Source organism: Schistocerca cancellata, chromosome 3, assembly GCF_023864275.1.
Source record: "Schistocerca cancellata isolate TAMUIC-IGC-003103 chromosome 3, iqSchCanc2.1, whole genome shotgun sequence".
Lineage (NCBI taxonomy): Eukaryota > Metazoa > Arthropoda > Insecta > Orthoptera > Acrididae > Schistocerca > Schistocerca cancellata.
The window spans coordinates 774,424,319-774,447,542 of record NC_064628.1 but is presented as its reverse complement, the minus strand read 5'-3'; the positions used below and the strand labels follow the sequence as shown (position 1 = coordinate 774,447,542).

General features: G+C 43.4%; 1 protein-coding gene and 1 pseudogene across 1 annotated transcript in view; one reads left to right on the top strand and one right to left on the bottom strand.

Annotated features, from left to right (window-relative positions):
- Nucleotides 1-22,121, top strand: part of LOC126175813 (fibronectin type 3 and ankyrin repeat domains protein 1-like) — a 168,894-nt gene extending 146,773 nt beyond the window's left edge. The window contains exons 7-8 of the mRNA XM_049922801.1: nucleotides 452-669; nucleotides 17,387-22,121. Of these exons, the coding sequence (XP_049778758.1) occupies nucleotides 452-669; nucleotides 17,387-17,545 (377 nt within the window). The 3' untranslated portion in view covers nucleotides 17,546-22,121. The remainder of the gene's footprint in view (nucleotides 1-451; nucleotides 670-17,386) is intronic.
- Nucleotides 9,426-9,543, bottom strand: LOC126177907 (5S ribosomal RNA; annotated as a pseudogene).
- Nucleotides 22,122-23,224: the final 1,103 nt, after the last annotated feature.

Here is a 23,224-nt window from a genome sequence, read left to right as displayed (position 1 = left end):
ATGATCCATCACAGCCATGCGGATAAGATGCCTGTCATCTCGACTGCTAGTGATACGAGGCCGTTGGGATCCAGCACGGCGTTCCGTATTACCCTCCTGAACCCACCGATTCCACATTCTGCTAACAGTCACTGGATCTCGACCAACGCGAGCAGTAATGTCGCGATACGATAAACCGCAATCGCGATAGGCTACAATCCGACCTTTATCAAAGTCGGAAACGTGATGGTACGCATTTCTCCTCCTTACACGAGGCATCACAACAACGTTTCACCCGGCAACACCGGTCAACTGCTGTTTGTGTATGAGAAATCGGTTGGAAACTTTCCTCATGTGAGCACGTTGTAGGTGTCGCCACCGGCGCCAACATTGTGTGAATGCTCTGAAAAGCTTATCATTTGAGCTGTTTATGGGTTGGCAGCTCTGGCTGACAGCTACGTTGGATGTGCAGTGTCTATGGAGAGCAGCGAAGAGGTCCTGCGGGAGCTGGTGGGCCGCGGGGCATCCCTGGACGCCGAGGACCGGCGCGGGCAGACGGCGCTGATGCAGGCCGTGCTGGCGACGCGTCGCGACGCCGTCTCCATACTGCTGGCCGCCGGGGCCGGCCGCAAGCGCAGGAACCTCTACGGCAACACCGCGCTAGACATGGCGCGCGCCAGGAACCTCAAGGTGGGCATGCAGTTCAGTCTACACGTCTTCACCATACTGTTAAGATAACTTTGTGATTAACGGTATAGCGATTCGAGTGCTGGGGACCACTACCAGCCAAACCTAGTTCTTCCTCGAACGCTTTGTTGCCTGTTTTGAAGGTAGAACATCTGACCAGTAGTACCTGGACACGTAATCGTGGACATTAATGTGGGATGCGGCCACCCTTCGCTCTTATGACGGCTTGAATTCTGGTGGGGACACTTTCAATGAGGTGTCTGAATGTCTGTGGAGGAATAGCAGCCCAATCTTCCTCAAGAGCCGAAACCAGAGGAGGTGGTTACGCTGGACGCTGGGGTGTGTCTATCTAAGTCATCCTAGAGGTGTTCCATTAGAATCAGATCGGAAGGCCAGTCCATTTCAGGAATGTTACCGCCCACAAACCACTGTCTCACAGCTCCTGCTTTACGACAGGGTGCACTATCACGCTGATACAAACAATCACCGTCTCCGAACTGTTCCTCTTTTCCATGCAGTACACACTGCTGTTCATGCCCTTCCTCAACTACCGTTTTCTTAAGTGCAATAAGGTTCCACAGCCTAATCACGAAGAACACCCCCCTACCGTAACATAGCCTCCTCTGTACTTCACTGTTGGCGCTAAATATGATGGCAGGTGACATTTTCGAGGCATTTGCCAAACCCAAACCCTACCATCGGGCTGTTACAGGGAATAGCGTCATTCGTCACTTCTAATCACTCGTTACCAGTCATACATTGTCCTTTGGCATCGCTGTTTACATCATATCAAGCTTCACCCAGCATTAACTACAGAAAAGTGTGGCTTATGAGAAGCTGCTTGACCATGCCACCCGAATTCTTCTTAAACCCCAAGGACATTCATTGTGCTAGCTGGACTGCTGGTGGCAATTTGGAACACACGACTGGTTCTTTCTGCTTGTTTCATGCGATTTTTTACAACCATCCTACCTAATGCTCGACGGTCCCTTTCCGTTAATGCATGTGGTCTGTCTGGTCTTGCTGTAGCTGTGGTGGTTCCCTAGAGTTTCCACTTCGCAGTCACATCAACAACAGTAGACTTGGGTAGCTCAAAATGGTTCAAATGGCTCTGAGCACAATGGGATTTAACATCTGAGGTCATCAGTCCCCTAGAACTTAGAACTACTTAAACCTAAGTAACCTACGGACATCACACACATCCATGCCCGAGGTAGGATTCTAAACTGCGACCGTAGCGGTCGCGCGGTTGCAGACTGAAGCGCCTAGAACCGCTCGGTCACCACGGCCGGCTTGGGCAGCTCTATAAGAGTTGAAATGTCCCTGACTGTTTTGTAACTCAAGTGAGATCCAGTGACTAATCTACGTTCGAAGACATTGAGCTTTCCTGATTGATCCATTCTGCTGTTACTGCTCCTCTACTGGCAACACAGTGCTCCCCACCTCCTTTCCTTGCGGCGCCTCTGCCTCGGGTGTCTAGATGCCTTCGACAGATAGTGTACACGTAGAGAGCCTTGTCAAGGCTAAATGCTGGCCAGAATCATTGCCTCCCAGGACTGCAATCAACCGAACAAAAATGTTATTTTATTCCAGCTATAGCACCCCAAATTCGGAGTGATTATGAATTATTCGTTTCTACGATAAACACACATTGTCTGGAATTCTGACGTTTGTCAGGGATATTAAAAAAAGTGGCGAAAATTTATCTACAACTTGAACACAAACCAGACTGCACTTTTAAGAGCTGAAGAACTTGCAAGGGGATAATTGTACATTGTGCAAGTAATAAAGGTAACTAAGGAGAAATTTGGAAAGGGCTTAAAATTGAGGAATAAGAAGTAAAAAATGTAAAGTTCTGTTGATAGCATTGTAATTATTTCATAGATGGAAAGTAACTTCAGACAGCACTTCAATGAAAGGGTTAGGCTCTTGAAAAGAAGTCACAAAATGAACATCAACATAATTATGTAAAAGAAGAGTAATGGTCTGTAGTTGATTAATTCAGGCGATACTGGGGATTAGGAAATGAGCTGCAGAAAGTAGTAGCCAAGTTTTGGTTTTTGGGTAGCAAAATAAGTAACGATGAAAGATGTAAAATAGATATAAAGTTCTGACCATCAATAACAAGAAAACTTTGCAGAAAATGAGATATATGTTAATACTGAATACGGTGTGTACCAGGAGGAATAATAAATACTCAGGGATGTGACAGTAATGCTCATTTGAAGCAAAAATTTCATATGCACATATTCCGTATACAAAATGGTTTCCACAAAAGAACACATGAAATGTACATTGTTATTTATGGAACTGATGACTTTACACACAACTATCATATTTAACAATCAAAAATGAAAAAAATCACTGAATATACAAACAAGTTGTAAAGGTAGAAAATTTTAGTGACCGAGGGGGAAGAATCACAAAGGGAGTGCCGCTGGGTTCAGTATTGGTTCCACTCTTATTCCTATGGCAGAAGGACATCCCAAACAAAGAGGCTGAAAGCCACGAAGTAGATTGGGTTAGAGTAACACGTCAAAGTGGTGGGTGGGTAAGGGATATATCTGCGTGCCAACAGCGCAAAAACAAATGTCCATTAAATGTGTAATACTCTGATGTGACAAAAGTCAGGGGACACCTCCTAATAACGTGTCTGACCTCCTTTTGCCTAGCGTAGTGCGTGGCATGGACTCAACGTGTCGCTGAAAGTCCCCTGCAGAAATATTGAGCCATGCAGCCTCTATAGCCATCAATAACTGTGAAAGTGTTGCCGGTGACGGATTTTGTTCTCGAACTGACCTCTTGATTATGGCCCATAAACGTTCTATGGAATTCATGTCAGGCGATCTTAGTGGCCAGATCATTCACTCGAAGTGTCCAGAATGTTCTTCAACCATTCGCAAATAATTGTGACCTGGTAACATTGCCCACTGTCATCCATAAGAATTACATAGTTGTTTGGGAACATCATGAATGGGTGCAAAGTCGGTTCCGTTGGACCAGACGACCCAGTGCATTCCATGTAAGCACAGCCCACGCCATTATGGAGCCACCACTAGCTTGCACAGTGCCTTGTTAACAACTTTGGTTGCTGGCTTCGTGGGGTCTGCGCCAAACTCGAACCCTACCATCAGATCTTACCAACTGACATCGGGACTCAGCTGATTAGGCCGCAGTTTTCCAGTCGCCTATGCTCCAACCGCTTTGGTCACGAGCCCAGCAGAGGCGCTGTGGGCGATGTAGTGCTGTTAGCAAAGGCACTTGCGTCGGTCGTCTGCTGCCATAGCATATTAACGCCAAATTTGGCCGCAGTGTCATAACGGATACGTTTTTCGTACGTCCTACAGTGATTTCTGCGGTTATTTCACGTAATGTTGCTTGTCTGTTAGCACGGATAACGTTCAGTGAAGGCCGTCGGCTACAGCGTTGTCCATGGTGAGAGGTAGCATGTGAAAGCTTGAAATTTGGTATTCTATGCACAATATTGAATTCCCTGACGATTTACAGAATGGAATGTCCCACGTACCGTACCTAGCTCCAACTACCATTACGCGTTCAAAGACTGTTGCACTACTGGCCATTAAAATTGCTACACCAAGAAGAAATGCAGATGATAAACTGGTATTCATTGGACAAATATATTATGCTAGAATTGACATGTGATTACATTTTCACCCAATTTGGGTTCATAGATCCCAGTACAACCACCTCTGGCCGTAATAACGGCTTTGATACGCCTAGGCATTGACTCAAACAGAGCTTGGATGGCGTGTACAGGTACAGCTGACCATGCAGCTTCAACACGATACCACAGTTCATCAAGAGTAGTGACTGGCGTATTGTGACCAGCCAGTTGCTCGGCCACCATTGACCACACGTTTTCAGTTGGTGAGAGATCTGGAGAATGTGCTGGCCAGGGCAACAGTCGAACATTTTCTGTATCCAGAAAGGCCTCTACAGGGCCTGCAATACGCGGTCGTGCATTATCCTGCTGAAAAGTAGAGTTTCGCAGGGATCGAATGAAGGGTAGAGCCACGGGTCACAACACATCTGAAATGTAACGTCCACTGTTCAAAGTGCCCTATCAGTGACCGAGCAGTGTAACCAATGGCACACCATACCATCACGCCGGGTGATACGCCAGTATGGCGATGACGAATACACGCTTCCAATGTGCGTTCACCGCGATGTCGCCAAACACGGATGCGACCATCATGATGCTGTAAACAGAACCTGGATTCATCCGAAAAAATGACGTTTTGCCATTCGTGCATCCAGGTTCGTCGTTGAGTACGCCATCGCCGGTGTTCCAGTCTGTGATGCAGCGTCAAGGGCAACCGCGGCCATGGTCTTCGAGCAGATAGTGCATGCTGGTGCAAACGTCGTCGAACTGTTCGTGCAGATGGTTGTTGTCTTGCAAACGTCCCCATCTGTTGACTCAGGGATCGAGACGTGGCTGCACGATCCGTTACAGCCATGCGGATAAGATGCCTGTCATCTCGACTGCTAGTGATAACGAGGCCGTTGGGATCCAGCACGGCGTTCCGTATTACCCTCCTGAACCCACCGATTCCATATTCTGCTAACAGTCATTAGATCTCGACCAGCGCGAGCAGCAATGTCGCGATACGATAAACCACAATCGCGACAGGCCAGAATCCGACCTTTAGCAAAGTCGGAAACGTGATGGTACGCATTTCTGCTCCTTACACGAGGCATCACAACAACGTTTCACCACGCAACGCCGGTCAACTGCTGTTTGTGTATGAGAAATCGGTTGGAAACTTTCCTCATGTCAGCATGTTGTAGATGTGGCCACCGGCGCCAACCTTGTTTGAATGCTCTGAAAAGCTAATCGTTTGCATATCACAGCATCTTCTTCCTGTCGGTTAAATTTCGCAATTTTAATGGCCAGTAGTGTAATTCCCGTCGTGCGGCCATGATAACGTAGGAAACCTTTTCACATGAAGCACCAGAGTAAAAATGACAGCTTTTTCAGCGCACTACCATTTTATACCTTATGTACGTGATATTATCAAATGTTCAAATGTGTGTGAAATCTTATGGGACTTAACTGCTAAGGTCATCAGTCCCTAAGCTTACACACTACTTAACCTAAATTATCCTAAGGACAAACACACACACCCATGCCCGAGGGAAGACTCAAACCTCCGCCGGGACCAGCCGCACAATCCATGACCGTGATATTATCGCCATCTGTTCGTGTGCATATCGCTATCCCATGACTTCTGCCACCTCCGTGTATCTCGGAAAACATTCGGGGTAGGGGATATGTCTTTGTGAAGTTCTTTGCTTTAAATGTGCGTTCTCGTCACATTCCTGAATACTGACCATCCCTCTTAACACATCCTTTACAAATTCATGTGTTAGAATTCATGTGTTAGGAATGTAGCTTTATACGAAAATGAATCACGGACGATAGACATTATAGAGAAGAACAGTAGCATTTGTTGCCTGGCGTTAGAGAACAATACCGAAGTTTTTTGGATAGATCGAGTAATAAATGGGGAAGTAATGAATAACAATGGGTAATAATGAGCTTTATTGTATCAGTTTATAAAAAGAAGGGCTAGGTTGACCGAGTACACACTGAGGTACCATGGGAAGTGTGAGGGTTAAAATTGTGGTATGTTCATTCTTCTTTTCTTGTCTGTTGTGTTTCTCATTGTCTATGACGCTGTAGTCAGGCGTTCTACCCGCAAATGTCGTCATCAACCAGTCCGTTCATATCGTTTTGAGATTGTACCAACACCAGAACAAGATTAGTGATTCCCTGAAATGTGGAAAACGTAAACTGTGAAGTGGAGAGGTATTATTCCAAGTGCGAAATGGCAGACATGGTATTCTGCTATTACGGCATTGGGGCCTAATCGATAGACAAGTTTCTTGTGCGCCGAATTAAATCTGAGAAATGTTCAGGAGGATGTTCCAGCAACTTTCAGACTCGGGATCATTCGCAACCAGTACAAGGACGCACGGTGGACCTAACGTAATTAGCACATCCACTATGAACGAGCTAGTGTTGCGACGAATATAAATAAACCTGTAGCGCGTACGGCTATGCCATGAGCTGGAGTTTCTGAAGGCATGCAACAGGCTTTTATGTGGTCAGTTCTGCTCATTTACATCGCCATAGGAGAATACAGTTACGTCAGTGGGTTCTAAGGTGGAATGTTGTATATGCGTATTTGCAAGCCTTGATTTTATTTACGGATGAGCCGGTATTCACACATAGTAGGATAATAAATTATGGCAATTACCACACGTGGTCAGATGCAAACTTCGAGGGTGGCAAGAGAGAGGAGGAGGAGATTAGTGTTCAACGTCCCGTCGACAACGAGGTCATTAGAGACGGAGCGCAAGCTCGGGTGAGGGAAGTTTGGGGAAGGAGATCGGCCGTGCCCTTTCAAAGGAACCACCCCGGCATTTGCCTGAAGCGATTTAGGGAAATCACGGAAAACCTGAATCAGGATGACCGGAGACGGGATTGAACCGTCGTCCTCCCGAATGCGAGTCCAGTGTGCTAACCGGGTGGCAATGATTGGGCAGAAATTGTGGATGATACTCTCATAAGGCCGTACACTTTCCCGGGAAAATTATAAGTTAATGTATATCATCCATTTGTGCATGACAAATTACTCGCGCTATTCGTGAATGGTATGGAGTAATGCAGTCTCTCCGTTCACATTATCTTAGTTCCTTAGATATGTGTGGAATTGCAACATTGCGTTGACATAAGGACCAGCAACATTATTTTAGCTTATTGTTTCTTTATTCTTCGGCCTCAGCAGCGTTCACATTTAAGTTAATGGTGATTACTTTCGAAAGTATTTGTTCACATTCAAGCCATCATCCACATTAAAAGTACATCATTAGTCAATACGTAACATGCAAATATTGAAGTACAAAGGGTGTATTACAATTCCTATTATATGCTTCTAAAGTTTGTAGGGAGGACTTGGTACGTAAAATTTTGATAAAGAACTAATGCCCAGAAATGTACCGTTTGGATATAAAACAAGTTTGAAGATCCAACTTCAAGTCTCCTGCTTCATGGTATAGTACTTAATGGTAGAGGTGCACAATACATGTCTCGAGAACATTTCCAGATTAAATCAGTCCATCCCGTACTATTTTCATTCGGCTACAACAACGGCTGAGAGCAGCTTGAACGTTTGCAGGTATAGGAGCATTGAATGTCGTGCTCCATGGACGCCCACCGGGGTTTGTGCAGCAAGTGTGTGAATGCATAAGCCTCTCATACACATTGTTCAACATACAGCAGGACCAACTGCTGTAGAGCACACAGGACAGAGTTCATTTTCTCCACTGCATCGAGGAATTTGAAAGTGTTCTGATCTTCAAATTTACGCTGTCCGATGACAAAAGCGTATCACCCAGAAGGGGAGGAGTGAACGAGATGAGTCCTCACTGGTTGAGAGCGCGTGTGATGGTATTGCAGTGAATACAAAACTGAGTCGAATTTACAAAGAGTTTGAAGCATAATTTCATACATCTGTATATTGAAGCACCTCTGGCTTGGATGCATGCACTGATTCTGTTCGGAGGGGTGTCATAAAGTCGCCGTATCTTCTCCTGACCTAGCTGGTCTACATATTGTAACTGGTCCTTGATATTCTGGATGCTGGCACTGGGACGGAGTTGTTGTCAGAGCTGGTTCCACACATGTTCTGTTGGGGACGGATCTGGGGATCTTGTTGGTCACCGGGATACTTCAGCATCACACAGACAACTCATACAGACACGTGCCATATGTGACGAGCGTTGTCCTGTTGAAAAATGGCTCCACAGTACTGACGCATCAGAAGTATCACTGAAGGGCGCAAGATGTCCATGACGTACTGTTGCTCTGTAAGAGTTCCCTTATTCACTACGAGCAGTGACCTGATTTCATACCCGATGGCACCGCTGTGCCTCTACGAAACTTTGGAAGTATGGGGCTTCTCCCCATGTCGCTCTGATAATCACTGACGATGGCCATTTGGGACAGTGTAGAACCACGATTCATTGCTAAAGGCAAGGTGACACCTTTTATCAGCAGTTCATGCTTCCTTGTCACGGCAACAGTCCAAACGCAGTCGTTTGCACTGTGGTGTTAACAGCAGCCTATGTGTGTAGCAGTAATTCACCTATCTGGCTGCTGCTACTCTCCGACCAGTGGCGCAGGCTGACACAAAAAGGGGATCCATTACTTGTTCTCATGCTCTAGGATGGCAGTGCAGATGTGAAGGGGTTACAGTGTGCTTGGTGTACAATACGGCGATCCTCCCCTGTGGTGGCTATACGTGGTCGACCGAAATCTTGATGATCAATATGCTTGCCTTGACTTTTCCATGTAGTCAAAAATCGGGCCACTGTTACGAACGCACGAAAAATATGAAAATTATACAGCATCATACTGTATGCTGACGTTGTTGAGAGCCATCAAGGGCATTGAAAGGTAGAAAAAAGAACACAATGCAGAGAGCAGGCAAAAGTGGTTGCCTTTAGGTTACAGGAGATAAATAGTAACATAACCGCTCCGTGTACAGGCCACAAGTGGCCCATCGGGGCCATCCGACCGCCGTGTTATCCTCAGTGGAGGATGCGGATAGGAGGGGCGTGGGGTCAGTACACCGCTCCCCCAGTCGTTATGACGGTATTCTTGACCGAAGCCGCTACTATTCGGTCGAGTAGCTCCTCAATTGGCATCACGAGGCTGAGTGCACCCCGAAAAATGGCAACAGCACATGGTGACCTTGATGGTCACCCATCCAAGTGCCGGCCACGCCTGACAGCGCTTAACTCCGGTGATCTCACGGGAACCGGTGTATCCACTGCGGCAAGGCCGTTGCACAAATAGTAGCATTACAGGCCTGCAAATTGAAGGCGGTGTCCCAGGGGAGAAGTTTCATTTCAGGGAGTTAATTGATAACTCCATCCACCGACTAAACGCTGTTTAAGGCGTCACTGTAGAAAATGGCCATGAAAAGGGACATCTTAGTAGAAGCAGCAAGCTTGATGCTTGCGCCTGGTAACTGCAACCTCAGTAGCTTTACACAGGTTAGAGTGCTACTTCAGCTGTCCTAACCCACAGAAGATTAGAGGGCGGGGACAAGTGACGTAAAGCACTGTTGTTGCTGGCCATAATAGGAGTGGCACAAACGTTTAGCTTTCAGCTGAACGCGGTTGATACCAGACTCGGAGTCTGTTAATGTAAAATCCAAACGCATCCCTACCTACCTAGTAGGAGTAGGGAAGGGATCTAAATGTGATTTACTAGGGGCGCCCTGGAGGTGCAGAACGACTCCCCCGCTTGGCCGAAGCTTGTTAAGTGACGTTGGATTGGTGGGTCGACTATAGAAAGGGAGAAATGGTGCGTCGCCACGATTCTTAAAAAAAAACATGTTTTTGTATTCAAGGTGAGTTAGCCAGATCACTGGAGCGCCGTTCCGTGTCATTCGTGGCCAGCCTCGGTAAGCTCCAACATGTCTGATTTTCTCACTTGGAGTGCTGCTCTCAAGTTTGTTCTTAACGTGTTGCTACTGGTCACTACTTCGGTTTGCACCCACCACATGGCTTCAGACACTTCCTATTGTGCGACCAATTGCCTCCATTACTTCTTCTAATGTTTAGAACTGGCCTTCAGTGTATTAGTTAGTCTGTGCGCAACTAAATCGTGTTAATTAGACCCGTGGATTCCATGAATCTCCTGCTGAAAGCATCATGTCGAGTCCCAGAATCCGCGCCTCTCATAGGTGCCCTGTGACAGTGCTTGGCGCTGATCCAAGTCATCAACCTGCCTTCACTGGGAATTGTTTTTCTGCATCTGCTCCACGCCGCTCGGATATTGCAGACTGACCTGAACCCCCTGTCTTCCCTCTATCCGCTGTCAGTACACGGCAACAGTTCGACCAGCCGCCGGCCGGAGTGCCCGTGCGGTTCTAGGCGCTACAGTCTGGAGCCGCGTGACCGCTACGGTCGCAGGTTCGAATCCTGCCTCGGGCATGGATGTATGTGATGTCCTTAGGTTAGTTAGGTTTAAGTAGTTCTAAGTTCTAGGGGACTGATGACCACAGCAGTTAAGTCCCATAGTGCTCAGAGCCATTTGAACCAGTTCGACCAGCCGGCCAACAATAAGGCTGCTTTCAAATTTTATTAAGTGCTGATAACGCTGTCTCATACGAGTGCACAGCATCTCCGTGTCCTTCACAGTGATCTCTCAACATCAGACGCTGTTCACGCCCCTTATATAAGCTACCAGCCCTTGTAACAACACTAAACACGTACAACACTAATGCCAGCTGGTGACCGTTCTACTAACCACAGAGAATCGCAACTATAATCTTTTACAATCTCGTCGATGATGAGTACGCGTATGAAGTTGCACTGACATCCGATCTTGTCTTCTGAGTTCTTCACTTTTTTTGCCAGGCAATGTAGTTTACATCTAAGAAGCACGCGTCCAGAGAATGGTTCCTTATCAAAACTTTATGTACCAAAAGGGAACATTTCCAAGTGTCAATAAACGATCTTGATGAAACTTGGTGGCTGTGTAGAAGGGGCAAAACAATGCACTTTGTTTTTGTGCACAATTTCATTTTTGAAGGATAACACACACCTCGAAAGGTAATTTGGCATATTTGATTTGGAGGGAATATCTTCGAAACGATGACATATAAAAAATGTTGCTCATATAAAAGTTTACATGTAATTAACATTCATGAAAACTGTACAATCGAATTTTATAATAACTTGAAATTTTGTAAAATGCACCACTATCATTAATCAATTCTGAAAAATGAAAACTTTAGTTAGAACATAATTAAAGAAGCTTTCAAGCTATATACATCTGTGTGTAATAAAACTAGCCTCTGAAATACCATTTTTGGAAAATAAGCTGGACACAATGTGTTGTCAGTATTTTCAATATAACTATTTAAAATACCTAAACATTCATTATTGGTCTATTTATTTATTTTACTCATATTTGCTTTACGTCTTAAATTGTTATTTTACATTTTACATTCATTTTCTTTTTCGTTTTTTACCTTACCATTTGAGACACGTGTGTTTTATTGCTCGAAAATAATAAGTAATTCGTTCTTATGATACAAAATCATTACACTAATAATGATCTGTGAATAAATGCTGGAAACATAACGTTTTCTTACACCATGCACATAAAATGAACGAAATTTCTTCACATAATGTGCACGACAGAGAATACACTATAAATCAAAATTCAGCAGGGTTTCAAATTGTCACGGATGTTCCTCTAATTATCCTGGTGAAAAGAACTGATAAAGTACTGGTGACTGCAGCTTAATTATATTGTTTCTCAAGTGAAGATTGACGTTAAAATCTTTCAACAGAACTAGATCTGAAGATCTTCTCATAAAGTTCTTCCAATATCGAAAACCATATACGTACCACGTGCCGTTAAATTCTTTGGGATCACCAAATGAACAGGTTTCTTGTCCTCAGGTACCATGGTCTAATCGGTTTTTTCATGCTGACCATCCGCCTTTTCATTGCTTTAAAAGAAATTGTTGTTGAGTTTCTACCAAGAATTCGGGAATCTCCTTTAGAAGTCCCAAATGTCCTTGTGAGAGCATCGAAAACTGGCAAGCAAACGCTTGACCATGTCAAAAGATTTTTGAAAGATGTTTTCTTTCCCAGTGAGGGAGAATTCTGTGTTATTGTTAGATTCTGAGAGCTGTCAGTGTGAAAGAAACGTATAGAGCAATGTACCTTAGGACAAGGAACTTGTTCATCCGGTGATCCCAAACAAGCCTATAAAGAAATTGTGAAACAACCTGTATTAATCGCTTTCTTGCGCTCCGCATGTTCAGATCATACAGTAGTTATAACAATCCTAATTCGTTCTTATGTGATTTATGAAACAATTTCATAATATAACTTTATATACGCATTTCGAGCTGTTCTCAACTTTTAACATATGAACATTCTGCGCCATTTGTTTTTCTACCAGTTACAGAATGACCCATATGTTAGAGAAATGTGGTTAGAAGTATCTGCAGAGCACCATCTGTGTTTGATATGTATTCTCGCGCGCTGTCTTCTGATAAGTTATTGCTAATTTTTCCGTGTCTCTACGGATGTAGTTTATGTTATTTGACAATAAAATTTGTGGAGGATTTTTACATTGCACGTAATATCAGTTTCAAACTGTATATAATGTGCAGTAGATGAAAATGGTTTGCACAGTATCCATTAAGTTATCTTAAAAACATTTAAAATCTTCCTAAAATTCATGAAAGTGTTTTTAAAATCTTTCTATAATTCATAGAGTGGTTTTAATAGTCTTCTGAAATTCATAGAAATATTTTTACCATACATGCTTGTTTCGAAATTAAAATTAGTGGCTGTGGGGCGTTTAAAGGTGTTCGTGTGTTCCACACCCTTCGACAATGTGCAACGCTACAGCAGTGTGTATTCCGTGCATGTGACGAAATTCGACAGCAGTATGGTGACAAGAGTTCACTTCAGATGGCTGGATGTGTTAGAATGTATGGTAAACACGTTATGCATCTCCTGCAGTGTCGACAATAAGATGGCTATCACAGGACAGTACTGCCCATATGTCACTAAGTACACTGCCAGGTAAAGAAAAGTGAAGCACTCAGTAGAAGAGGAGGAAAGAAATGAAACTTCTTGGTTTGAGAGAGTATGTGATGTTATTTCATTGATTACAATATCGATTTAAATTTACAGAGAACTTGGCAGTATGAGCCCACTTACAATATGACACTGCACCTCTTCTGCCCTAGATGCATTCACTGTTTTGGTTGGGCAGGATGTCACAAAGCCGTTGCATCCTCTCCTAGCCAAACTGGCCCACAACTGTTGCACGTTGCAATTGGTCCTTGATATCCTGGATCCTGCACTGGGACGTAGTTCACGTCTGAACTGGTCCAATACGAGTTCTGTGTGGGCAAAAAAAAAAAAAAAAAAAAAAAAAAAAAAAAAAAAAAAGGCTCTGAGCACTATGGGACTTAACATCTGAGGTCATCAGTCTCCTAGAACTACTTAAACCTAACTAACCTAAGGACATCACAACCACACAACCACATCCATGCCCAGGCAGGATTCGAACCTGCAACCGTAGCAGCTGCGCGGTTCCGCCTAGAACCGCTCGGTCAGAGAGGCCGACTCTGTCTGGGTCAGATCTAGGGATCTTGCTGGACACAGAAATACCTTAACGTCATGGAAACATTTCATAGAAGCATGTGCCTTGTGTGGATGAGCATTGTCCTGTTGAAAACTGGAACCACGATACTGTCACGTGAGAGGACGCATACTGTCTGTGTAATACCTTTGTGCCGCCAGAGCTTCTCAATCACTACCAGTCGTAACCTGAAGTCATACCCGATGACTCCCAGAACTGCTACACCAGGAGTGACATCGCTGTGCCTCTCCAAAACATGAAGAGTGGGACGTCTTCCCACGTCGACGTCATACTTGCCAATAAAGGCCGTCCGATGTCGTGCCGAACCGCTATTCCTCGCTGTACGCAACGCGACCGCCATTCAGAGGTACTCCCATATTTCCTAGTCACGACACTACTTCAAACATCTCCGTTTCATTTCTCTTAACGGCAGCCTATGTATGGGATGCTTATTCCGTAGTCCACTGCTGCTGTTCTCTGACCAATACTGCAGGGTCACACGGATTACTGCAGGGAGAACATAGCTTTTTCTCATATGGCAGGCGCAGTTGTGAAGCGGTTATAATGTGCTTGGCACACAATGCGGGAATCCTGCCTTGTGGTGGTCTGACGTGGTGGACCTGAACGTTGACGATGAGTATGCTGACGCTCCATGTAGTCCAACATCGGCCACTATTGCATCCGAATGCCGCACAAATCTAGATATTGCACCATTCGACCAGCTGGCCGAATGGACACCCACAATAAGGCTCCTTTCAACTTCTGTCAGGTGCTGATAACGCTATCTCACAAGCGTACGCAGCATTTCCGTGTAGTGATCACTCAACATCTGAAGATGGTCGCTCCAACACACCATTGGCGTGCAACTGCGAATGTTCCGGAATTTTTTGTACAGGCCTCCTATAAGGGAGTTGGCATCCCTGCACTCGCCTGTGTTTAAAATGAAGATACCGGAAGTTTCACTGTTTTATGTCTGTTAGTTATTGTTCAGTGCTGTATTGAGTAGAGCGTTGTGACGCGCATTTGCGAATTACGAGATGGCAGAGTTAGAGCAGCAACGCGTTTGCATTAAATTTTGCGTGAAACAAGAAAATCCATACAGAGATGCAGGAAGCCTACGGTGATGAGTGCTTAAGCCGTACTCGATGTTACGAATGGTTCACACAGTTTAAAAATGATCGGACCCGCGTCCAGGAGGCACTTCGACGTCTACCGACGACGCTCATGTCAGAAATGTCAACGAAATTTTGCGTGCCAATCGAAGACTGACTGTCCGAGAAATTGCAAAAAGATGTAGTATCATGCCGTGAAATCTTGACACAGCATCCTTGAATGCATCGTGTTGCCACCAAGTTTGTTCCACAGGTCATGACTCAAGACCAAAAAGACCTTCACTTCGCAGTCTGGGCAGAACTTCTGGGTAGCACAAATGAGAACGAGATGTTCCTTAAGAGAACCATAACTGGTGCTGAGACTCTTTTTCCAAAGTTGAAAACCCCGTTGAAAGGACGAAGATTTGCAATGATGAAAGAAAATTCGTAGACGGCGCCTCACGCGATCCAGCAAGTGGCGTTCCAAGACTTCTTCCGGAACTGGAAACGGCGATGGAGCGGTGTATCAGTTGTGGAGGAGAGTACGAGGTCTGTTTAAAAAGTATCCGACCTTTGATTTTCCCGCACAAAATAGAGACGACAGCGCAGCGCCACTGTACACAGTAAAGGAAGAGACCTTTATGCGCATGCGTGAATTTTGTCGCCGCCTTCCAGCGCGTCAGTTGCTGCCTGTTGGTCGCTGAGTGAGGTGCAACACAACGTGCTCATCGGATTACCGATTCTCTGTCTCAAGATGAACGTGTTGAGAAAAGATACTCCATCAAATTTTATCAAAGGCTTGGTGATTCTCAAATCGAAACAATTCGTAAGATTCAGAGGGTGTTTGGAGAAGATGCGATGGATGTAATACAAATTAAGGAGTGATTCAACCAATTCAAAAATGGCTGCACATCAGCGGAGAGTGACCAGCGTTCTGGCAGGCCCCAAACTGCTCGGAGTGCGGTTGTTGTTGAGACGGTGCCAAATTTGGTGATTGCAGATCGTCCTTTGACCGTGCGGGAGTCTGCCCAAGAGGTTGGAGTGAGTAAAGATTCTGCACATGCAATTTTGCTTGATGATTTGAACATGCACCGAATGGCTGTGAAATTCGTGCCCAAGTTGTTGTCGCCGGAACAAAAAGACCTCCATTTTGACGTTGCGCAGTACCTTCTGGACACCACCAACACTGATCCTGGGTTTCTGAACACTGTGATAACTGGAGATGAGTCATGGGCGTACGGGTACGACTCAGAAACAAAAAGACAGTCGTCGCAATGGAAGCATCCCGAGTCTCCAAGGCCAAAGAAAGTGTGGCAGGTGCGAAGCAAAATCAAGGTGATGATGACTGTCTTCTTTGATATATGTGGAATTGTGCATCACGAATACGCACCAGAAGGACAAACAGTGACAGACCAGTACTATCAAGATGTTCTCTGGCGACTCTGTGACGCAGTTCGGCGCAAAAGACCAAACATGTGGATGGCGAAAAACTGGCAGCTGTATCACGACAACGTCTCCGCACATTCATCCCACTTGATCCAAAATTTCTTGGCCAAACATGGAATTACAGCTGTTCGCTAACCTCCCTACTTTCCAGACATGACTTCTTGCGACTTCTGGTTGTTTCCAAAATTGAAGAAGCCACTGAAAGGATACTGTTTTGAGAGTAGAGAAGAGATAATGCGGAACACGATGATGGGGCTGAACACCATTTCAGAAGAAGACTTCCAGAGGAGTTCCGGCAGTGGAAGGATTGGTGGGCTAAGTGTGTGCAAACACAAGGGGCCTACTTTGAAGGGGATTAGGGTCCCAACCCATCAGGTATTCGAAATATTTTTTCAGGCCAAAGGTCGGATACTTTTTAGACAAGCCTCATACTTTGGAGAAATAAAAGGTAAGCGTAAAGAAATATTGAAATATTGTGGACAAAGTTCCGGAATTCTTTGAGCAGACCTCGTATATCCTACCAGGTCTGGTAACAATATTAAACACGAGTAACATTATTGTGCCGTTCTCCTGGTCACAGAAAATTGCAGCTCCAATCGTTCACATATGTGGCGATGGTGTGTACACGTACAAAGTTACGTTGACATCCGACCAAGTCTTCTGGCTGTTTCACTTCTATCGCCAGGCGGTGTATTTCCTTCCAGACATGTGTCTACAGGACTTTTTTAATAGTTTTGTCCAGTACTGTTTCATGTAAGAATATGAGACTCATTCTTTTAAACACACCATATATTGCTTAATTTATCTGACGCTGCTTGACGAATAAGAAACGTAAAGCTAGGAATAGGCTGAGGTTTCATTACTTTTATGCAAATCTCAAGAAAAGAGAGAAGTTAATGAGAAATAGAGTTACTGAATTATATAATCACTTTTATTCGTTAATTCTGAGGATTCTTTCTAATTCTTTTAGGAAATCGTCCGACTGCTGATGAACGCTGAAGATGATGCCAGGAATGGCAAGCGCAAGGCAGCTCAAGAGGAGAAAGATCTGCAGCAACAAGACGCTCGACCATCCTCCCACTCTGCTATGGTCTTAGCGTCAGCGAAAGCGAAGGAAGTGGCCCTCTAAACCGAACGGTCAAAGCCAGGCGAGACGAGGAGTATATGAAAACTGGACACTGAATGAAAACTTTTGAACATAACCTTGCCGGTGCTTGGATTTTATTGCAAGTGCGACAAATTGTAACTACAATCAGCTGTCGAGTAGCAAAATCAAAAATCAATTGCTGGCTGATATCTTGGAAGTTTTATTTGGGAGTGTAAGGAAAGGTGTACTCACAGCGACGATGTATAAATGATGCATCATCCAAATATGCGAGAATGCGATTGTTAGTAGCGTAAGTTCGTTGGGAAACAGTTACATTGGGGAATGAAAGACGGAACTGCATGATATGGATCTCAGCGTTCTACTTCTTTTAAGAAACTGCATCTTAGAACGATTGTAATATTAGTCTATTTAAATTAGACACGCGGATTGGCATTCAAGTTGTACAAGGTGCGTTCCATAAGTAATTCGACCAAATTCATAAAAAATCATTTATTGAATATATTCGTACAAATAATCAAAAATTTTCAAAATAGCACCCTCTTGCGTCGATACACTTCTGGAGGTGGCGTTCCCATGCCTGGAAGGCATCCTGGAATGCCTTTTCTGGAATGTCCTTTAGAGCTGATGTAACATGCACCTGGATGCTTTCAATCGTGTCCCAATGTTTTCCTTTCATGACTCCTTTGAACTGAGGAAACAAAAAAAATTAGTGGGAGCCAGGTCAGGACTGTAGGGCGGCTGGGGAACCAATGGGGTCTTGGTCCTGGACAGGAAGTCGTTGACAATGAAGGCGCTGTGTCTCGGCGTCTTGTCCTGGTGAAATTTCCACATGTGCTTGATGTCGCTCTGGCAGCGCGAGACCCTCCTTTTCAGTCTTTTGAGCACTTCCAAGTAGAAAGCTGAGTTCACTGTAGTCCCGGTAGGTACGAATTCGTGGAGGACAATGCCTCTGAGGTCAAAGAAGACAGTGAGCATGGTTTTGATCCTGGACTTACTCTTGGTAAGGGGCGACGATGGGGTGTGCCACTCTGAACTCTGCCTTTTTGTCTCAGGATCGTACTCAAAAATCCACGACTCATCACCAGTGATAACTGAGTTTTAAAAATGAGGATCATTTTCACACATTTCCAACATTTCTCAGCACCAAAGCACTTGCATGCACTTGTGTTCGTCGGTCAACACTTTTGGGACGAGTTTGGCACACACCTTTCTCATGTTCAAATCTTCGGTCACAATGCGGAAAACGGTTGTTTTTGACATGTTTAGAGTTTGTGCTATCAATTGAAGGCTCAGCCGTCTGTCCGAGTTCAAACAATCGCGCACCCGCGTCATATTTTCGTCGACTCGTGCGGTTGATGGCCGTCCACTGCGAGGTTCGTCGGTGATCTCCTCTCGGCCCTCCATGGACGACTTGTGCCATCGGAAAACTTGTGATTTGGACAAGCAATCAGTCCCAGCGACATGCTGAAGTAATGGAAACGTTTTGGTGGCGGAATTCCCAAACTTAACGCAAAATTTGATAGTGTACCGTTGCTCTACCGAATGATCCATTGTGCCGTGTTACATAAACTCAAAACGGGGTTGACGGAAACGCACGTCAACTCGCAGCCGAATGAGACAAAGAGCGTTTTGAAGCTAACACCCCCCTCCACTTAGTCCATCCGGTAACAACACGCTGTGGTGTAACGTTGCGTCAGAAAAAATTGGTCGCATTACTTATGGAATGCACTCTGTATCTTCTTCGGCAGTATAAGCTCCTTTTACACGATCAACTTTCTTCTCTCAACTGTCTATCGGAGGCAAGTGACTTACTGCAGCGGCTCTGGCCTTTTATTTCTGCACTAAGTCTCGTCTGTTTTTAGAGGTTGTTTTCGTTTACGCGTCAGCATCATAACTGTGTGTGTTGAGAGAGCTGTCTGCGGTGCAGTTTGGGACCTAAACAGTAAAAATGAGACTATGAAGGACTACCCTTTTTATGAAAAAATTGGAATATAGAAGTAAAAATTAGGAATAAGCAATGACAATGGAGTTTATAAACGACCAAAGCAGAGTGCATAGTAGATATTCTTTCCAAAGGTCTTGTGGTAAATTCTCTATACTCCTGAGAACTGCAAGAATAGGGAAAATGTCGTCCAAATGTTTAAAAACATACACATTTAGTTGCTCGAGAAAATATATACTTGCAAACACATCAAACAATATACATACCGCAGTAAGTAGAACCTTTTTACTTTATCCTATGTATCTGGTTTTCGTGCTAAGTACCAAGTAACATCGAAAATTATTTTTATCGTCAAATAAATCTGACTTTTTAACTGTTGAAAAAATTTTCATCAAAACACGTTTCTCTAGTTGCGTCTCTTGTTTATGCATAGTCTAGTTTTTTCTGTAAAACTTAAATAATTTTTGCTTTCGGATATTTCGACCCTCTTGTAGGAGGTCACTAGTAGGAAATGTGTGACGACAACAAAGAGCAAGAAGATAGGAAAGCACAAAATCTGTTTCTGTAATAGGAGTGAAGTCTGCCAGAATAGGTTAACTTCTAGTAGATGCCGCCATAGACCCACGTTCGTGCTCATGCGCAGTGCGCAGCATACTCGGAAATTAGGACTCCGCACTCGGCACAGTCTATACATCACTGACACTCGCGACGTGGTTGGCTGCTGATTTACACGCATAAACGAAAGTCACACGCACTACGAGCAGACGACATTGACTAGAAAGTCGCTCGTGTAAAATAGGGTTGATGGCTGTTTTCGAGTGTTGCTGTTATGTTCATTCATATTTCCTGCAGAAAGCATAACTGTTGTTGCCGACAGAGCTAGTAGGAACATGTGAACTTACTTGAAAAACTATGTCGTACCTTAAACGTTTTAGCAAGTTAAGTCTCAGTTTAGCTCTTTCACGAAGCGCAGTGATAAGAACAACAGCAATTTTTTCCCATTCAAAGCTAATCAGACCAGTTCCTCAGGTCCACCTGAAGCATGCTGTAATAATCGTACTTTGTCTCCTCCGAGTAGGTGTGTCTCGTTTTCTTTGCTCCTTCCATTTAAATATACATCCCTCTTTCTTGTTTGCCTTTTGAAATAATTGAATAAATAACTGCGTAAGTTTTCAGCACTTTCGTCGTTGAAAATTTTCGTCACACACATTACTTGTAAATCCAATACCATATTACATATTCTGTGGACGTTGGAGTCCTATAACTACGTAACTGTCACAATTACACTTGTTCCATATATCAGACGAAACTATAGTGAGCATGGGCATCTGATGATATTCATCAAATGAGGATGGAGTAGGGATGTCAAGACTTTTTTATGCAACTATGTAAGTGCCCTTGTAGATGTGTCATGCGACAAGAACTTGATTTTACAAGAGGCACAGAAAATATACTGTATATCAGCGAATTGTTGCTTATTCACTAAATATTTTTCGGCTAAATTATTTCCCTGCTTAAAAGACAAGAATAATTTCACAGTTATCTTCAAACTAAATGTAACTGATAATGCGCGTGATACATTGTCAAGTTGATGAACCGAAATTATACACATCATTATTTGATTAAACCTGCTATGTATCCAGCAAAATGACAAAACACGTAGGAAATAAAACATTAAAATATTCACAAAAATATTCTTATTCTTACACCTGTAACATAAGGTTTATAGAGAAAGCAAAATCTGAAATATGAAAAAAATGTTTTGGGTTCAACAAATATATGATCTGACTAACATTCCCCAAAAGCTAAAATGCAAATTACTATTTTTTTTTAAAAAAAAGCTTATTCAATTTCGCTGTCGTCTGTATCTCTGCTGACAAATATCACACCTATTTGTGTTAATGGATATCAGATATATTGCATTGTTTCATGTATTCCAGTTTTTAACTTTGTCTTGTGTAAATGAAGTTCAACAAATATGTGTTGGAAGCTACATCTTTGTGTTGCTTGTGTACGTTTACCCAGGCCCAGAATTAGACTGCGCAAATGTGAGAAACCTCCAAAAACGACAGAGATCTTTTCAATTTTGACAAAAGTTGCACGCCACATTTGTCCCAATGATAGCTTAAAAAATGGCGTGTCCTCATCTTGAGTCATTCATTTGTCCTCGAAGAAGTGTATTGGGTATGAAAAAGAAAAATAATGAAGTGCATAATAAAGTAATGTATTTTATTTATATTAATCAATAGGTTACTGAAAGCCCGTTCAACTCTGATTGTAATTGCAGGAACTGTAAAAGAAAATAATAGAGCCTATTTTGTGACGGGCAAAAACATTGTATGTCTGTCAATAATATCAGTGATTGGTAGATTTGTAGGTATCGTGCCTTTACACCCAGAAATCATATTACATTGATGCTTCAGGTAAGAAATTATCAATATAATAAATATTTTGGTATTTGTGATAAGGATGAAATGTAAATAAACTAAAAGTTGTAACATGTATCTGAATATCGGTATTACAAAGAAAAACTTAAAAGAATATATATCTGTAGCGATGATAATTGATTGTTTATAACATTAGGTTAGATTTTATCCGTGAGTTTGCTTCTTAACTTGTAATACCATTGAAAAATACACTTCTGTTTCATCAGAAATATTTTCATCAGCTACAGTATATCTTGAATATTGATACTTAATGTTCTCTGTGCTGCTCCAGAATATTTATTATTATTTTTGTATATGGGTATGTACTTTTAAGAAGCTCAGTTCAAGTGCCTGTAAAGTCAGACATATTGATTCTAGCAACAGAAACAATTGCTTTGGAGTAAGTGCAAGTATTGTAACACTGATAAGCCGTCTGTTTTGATTTAGCTTTTGCATCCTGAGAGAAATTCTCTAGTTGGTTCACAACTTTTTGTAAAATTATCTGCAAGCAGTTCAATACTTTTATGTTTTTGTGCCCATCGAATTCCACACAGCAAAGAAATATTCGATGTTATAGCTCTTTTGGTCAAAATTTCTTGAAACAACTTATTTATAACTTTTTTTCTACTACATTCCGGAAATCTGTTAAACCACTTAAGTGGGGCACAACCAATTGAGGTGGTGAGAAGAACGGTGCGCAAACATTAATTTTGGGTACCGAAGACAAATTTTCGTTGGCAAGCCTTCCTTCTTTTCCTCTCATTACAGAACCGCCATCACTGGAGCCCAGAAGTAATATTAGTAAGAAAAAGAGCAACCGTCATACCCTCGCCAGCTGAATTTCCAGATTCGTTTTATACGAAGTTCATTTCAAAAGTCCTACCTCTACACGTGCGTAACCGTTACGGTTGCGTGATCAGCAGACTACACCTCCCAGGTTATTGTTAATGATATTTTGAGAGACAATCGACGAAAAACCTGAGGCAATTGCACATGAGGACAGAATGTCCGTCCCTCAGTTTCCAGAATCATAACTATAAAGTTAAAGGTGAGAAATGTTGCTGCTAGATGGGTTCCACAATATCTGAGTGAAGAGCGGAAAGCATGTCGCGAAACAATCGCAGAAGAATTGCTTAAACGTCGTTGAACAGGAGAAAAATTTCTGGAAAGTAGTGTTACACTTGGTGAAACCTGGATATGATTGTTTATGTTGCTTTCTGGATATTTTTAATTAAGTGTCCTTTTACATTAGAAAATATGGATTGCTGCTATCATTTATGGACATTTTACCTTATTGCAAGGGCTGCGGTTTGTATTCCGCCGGTAGTCGCG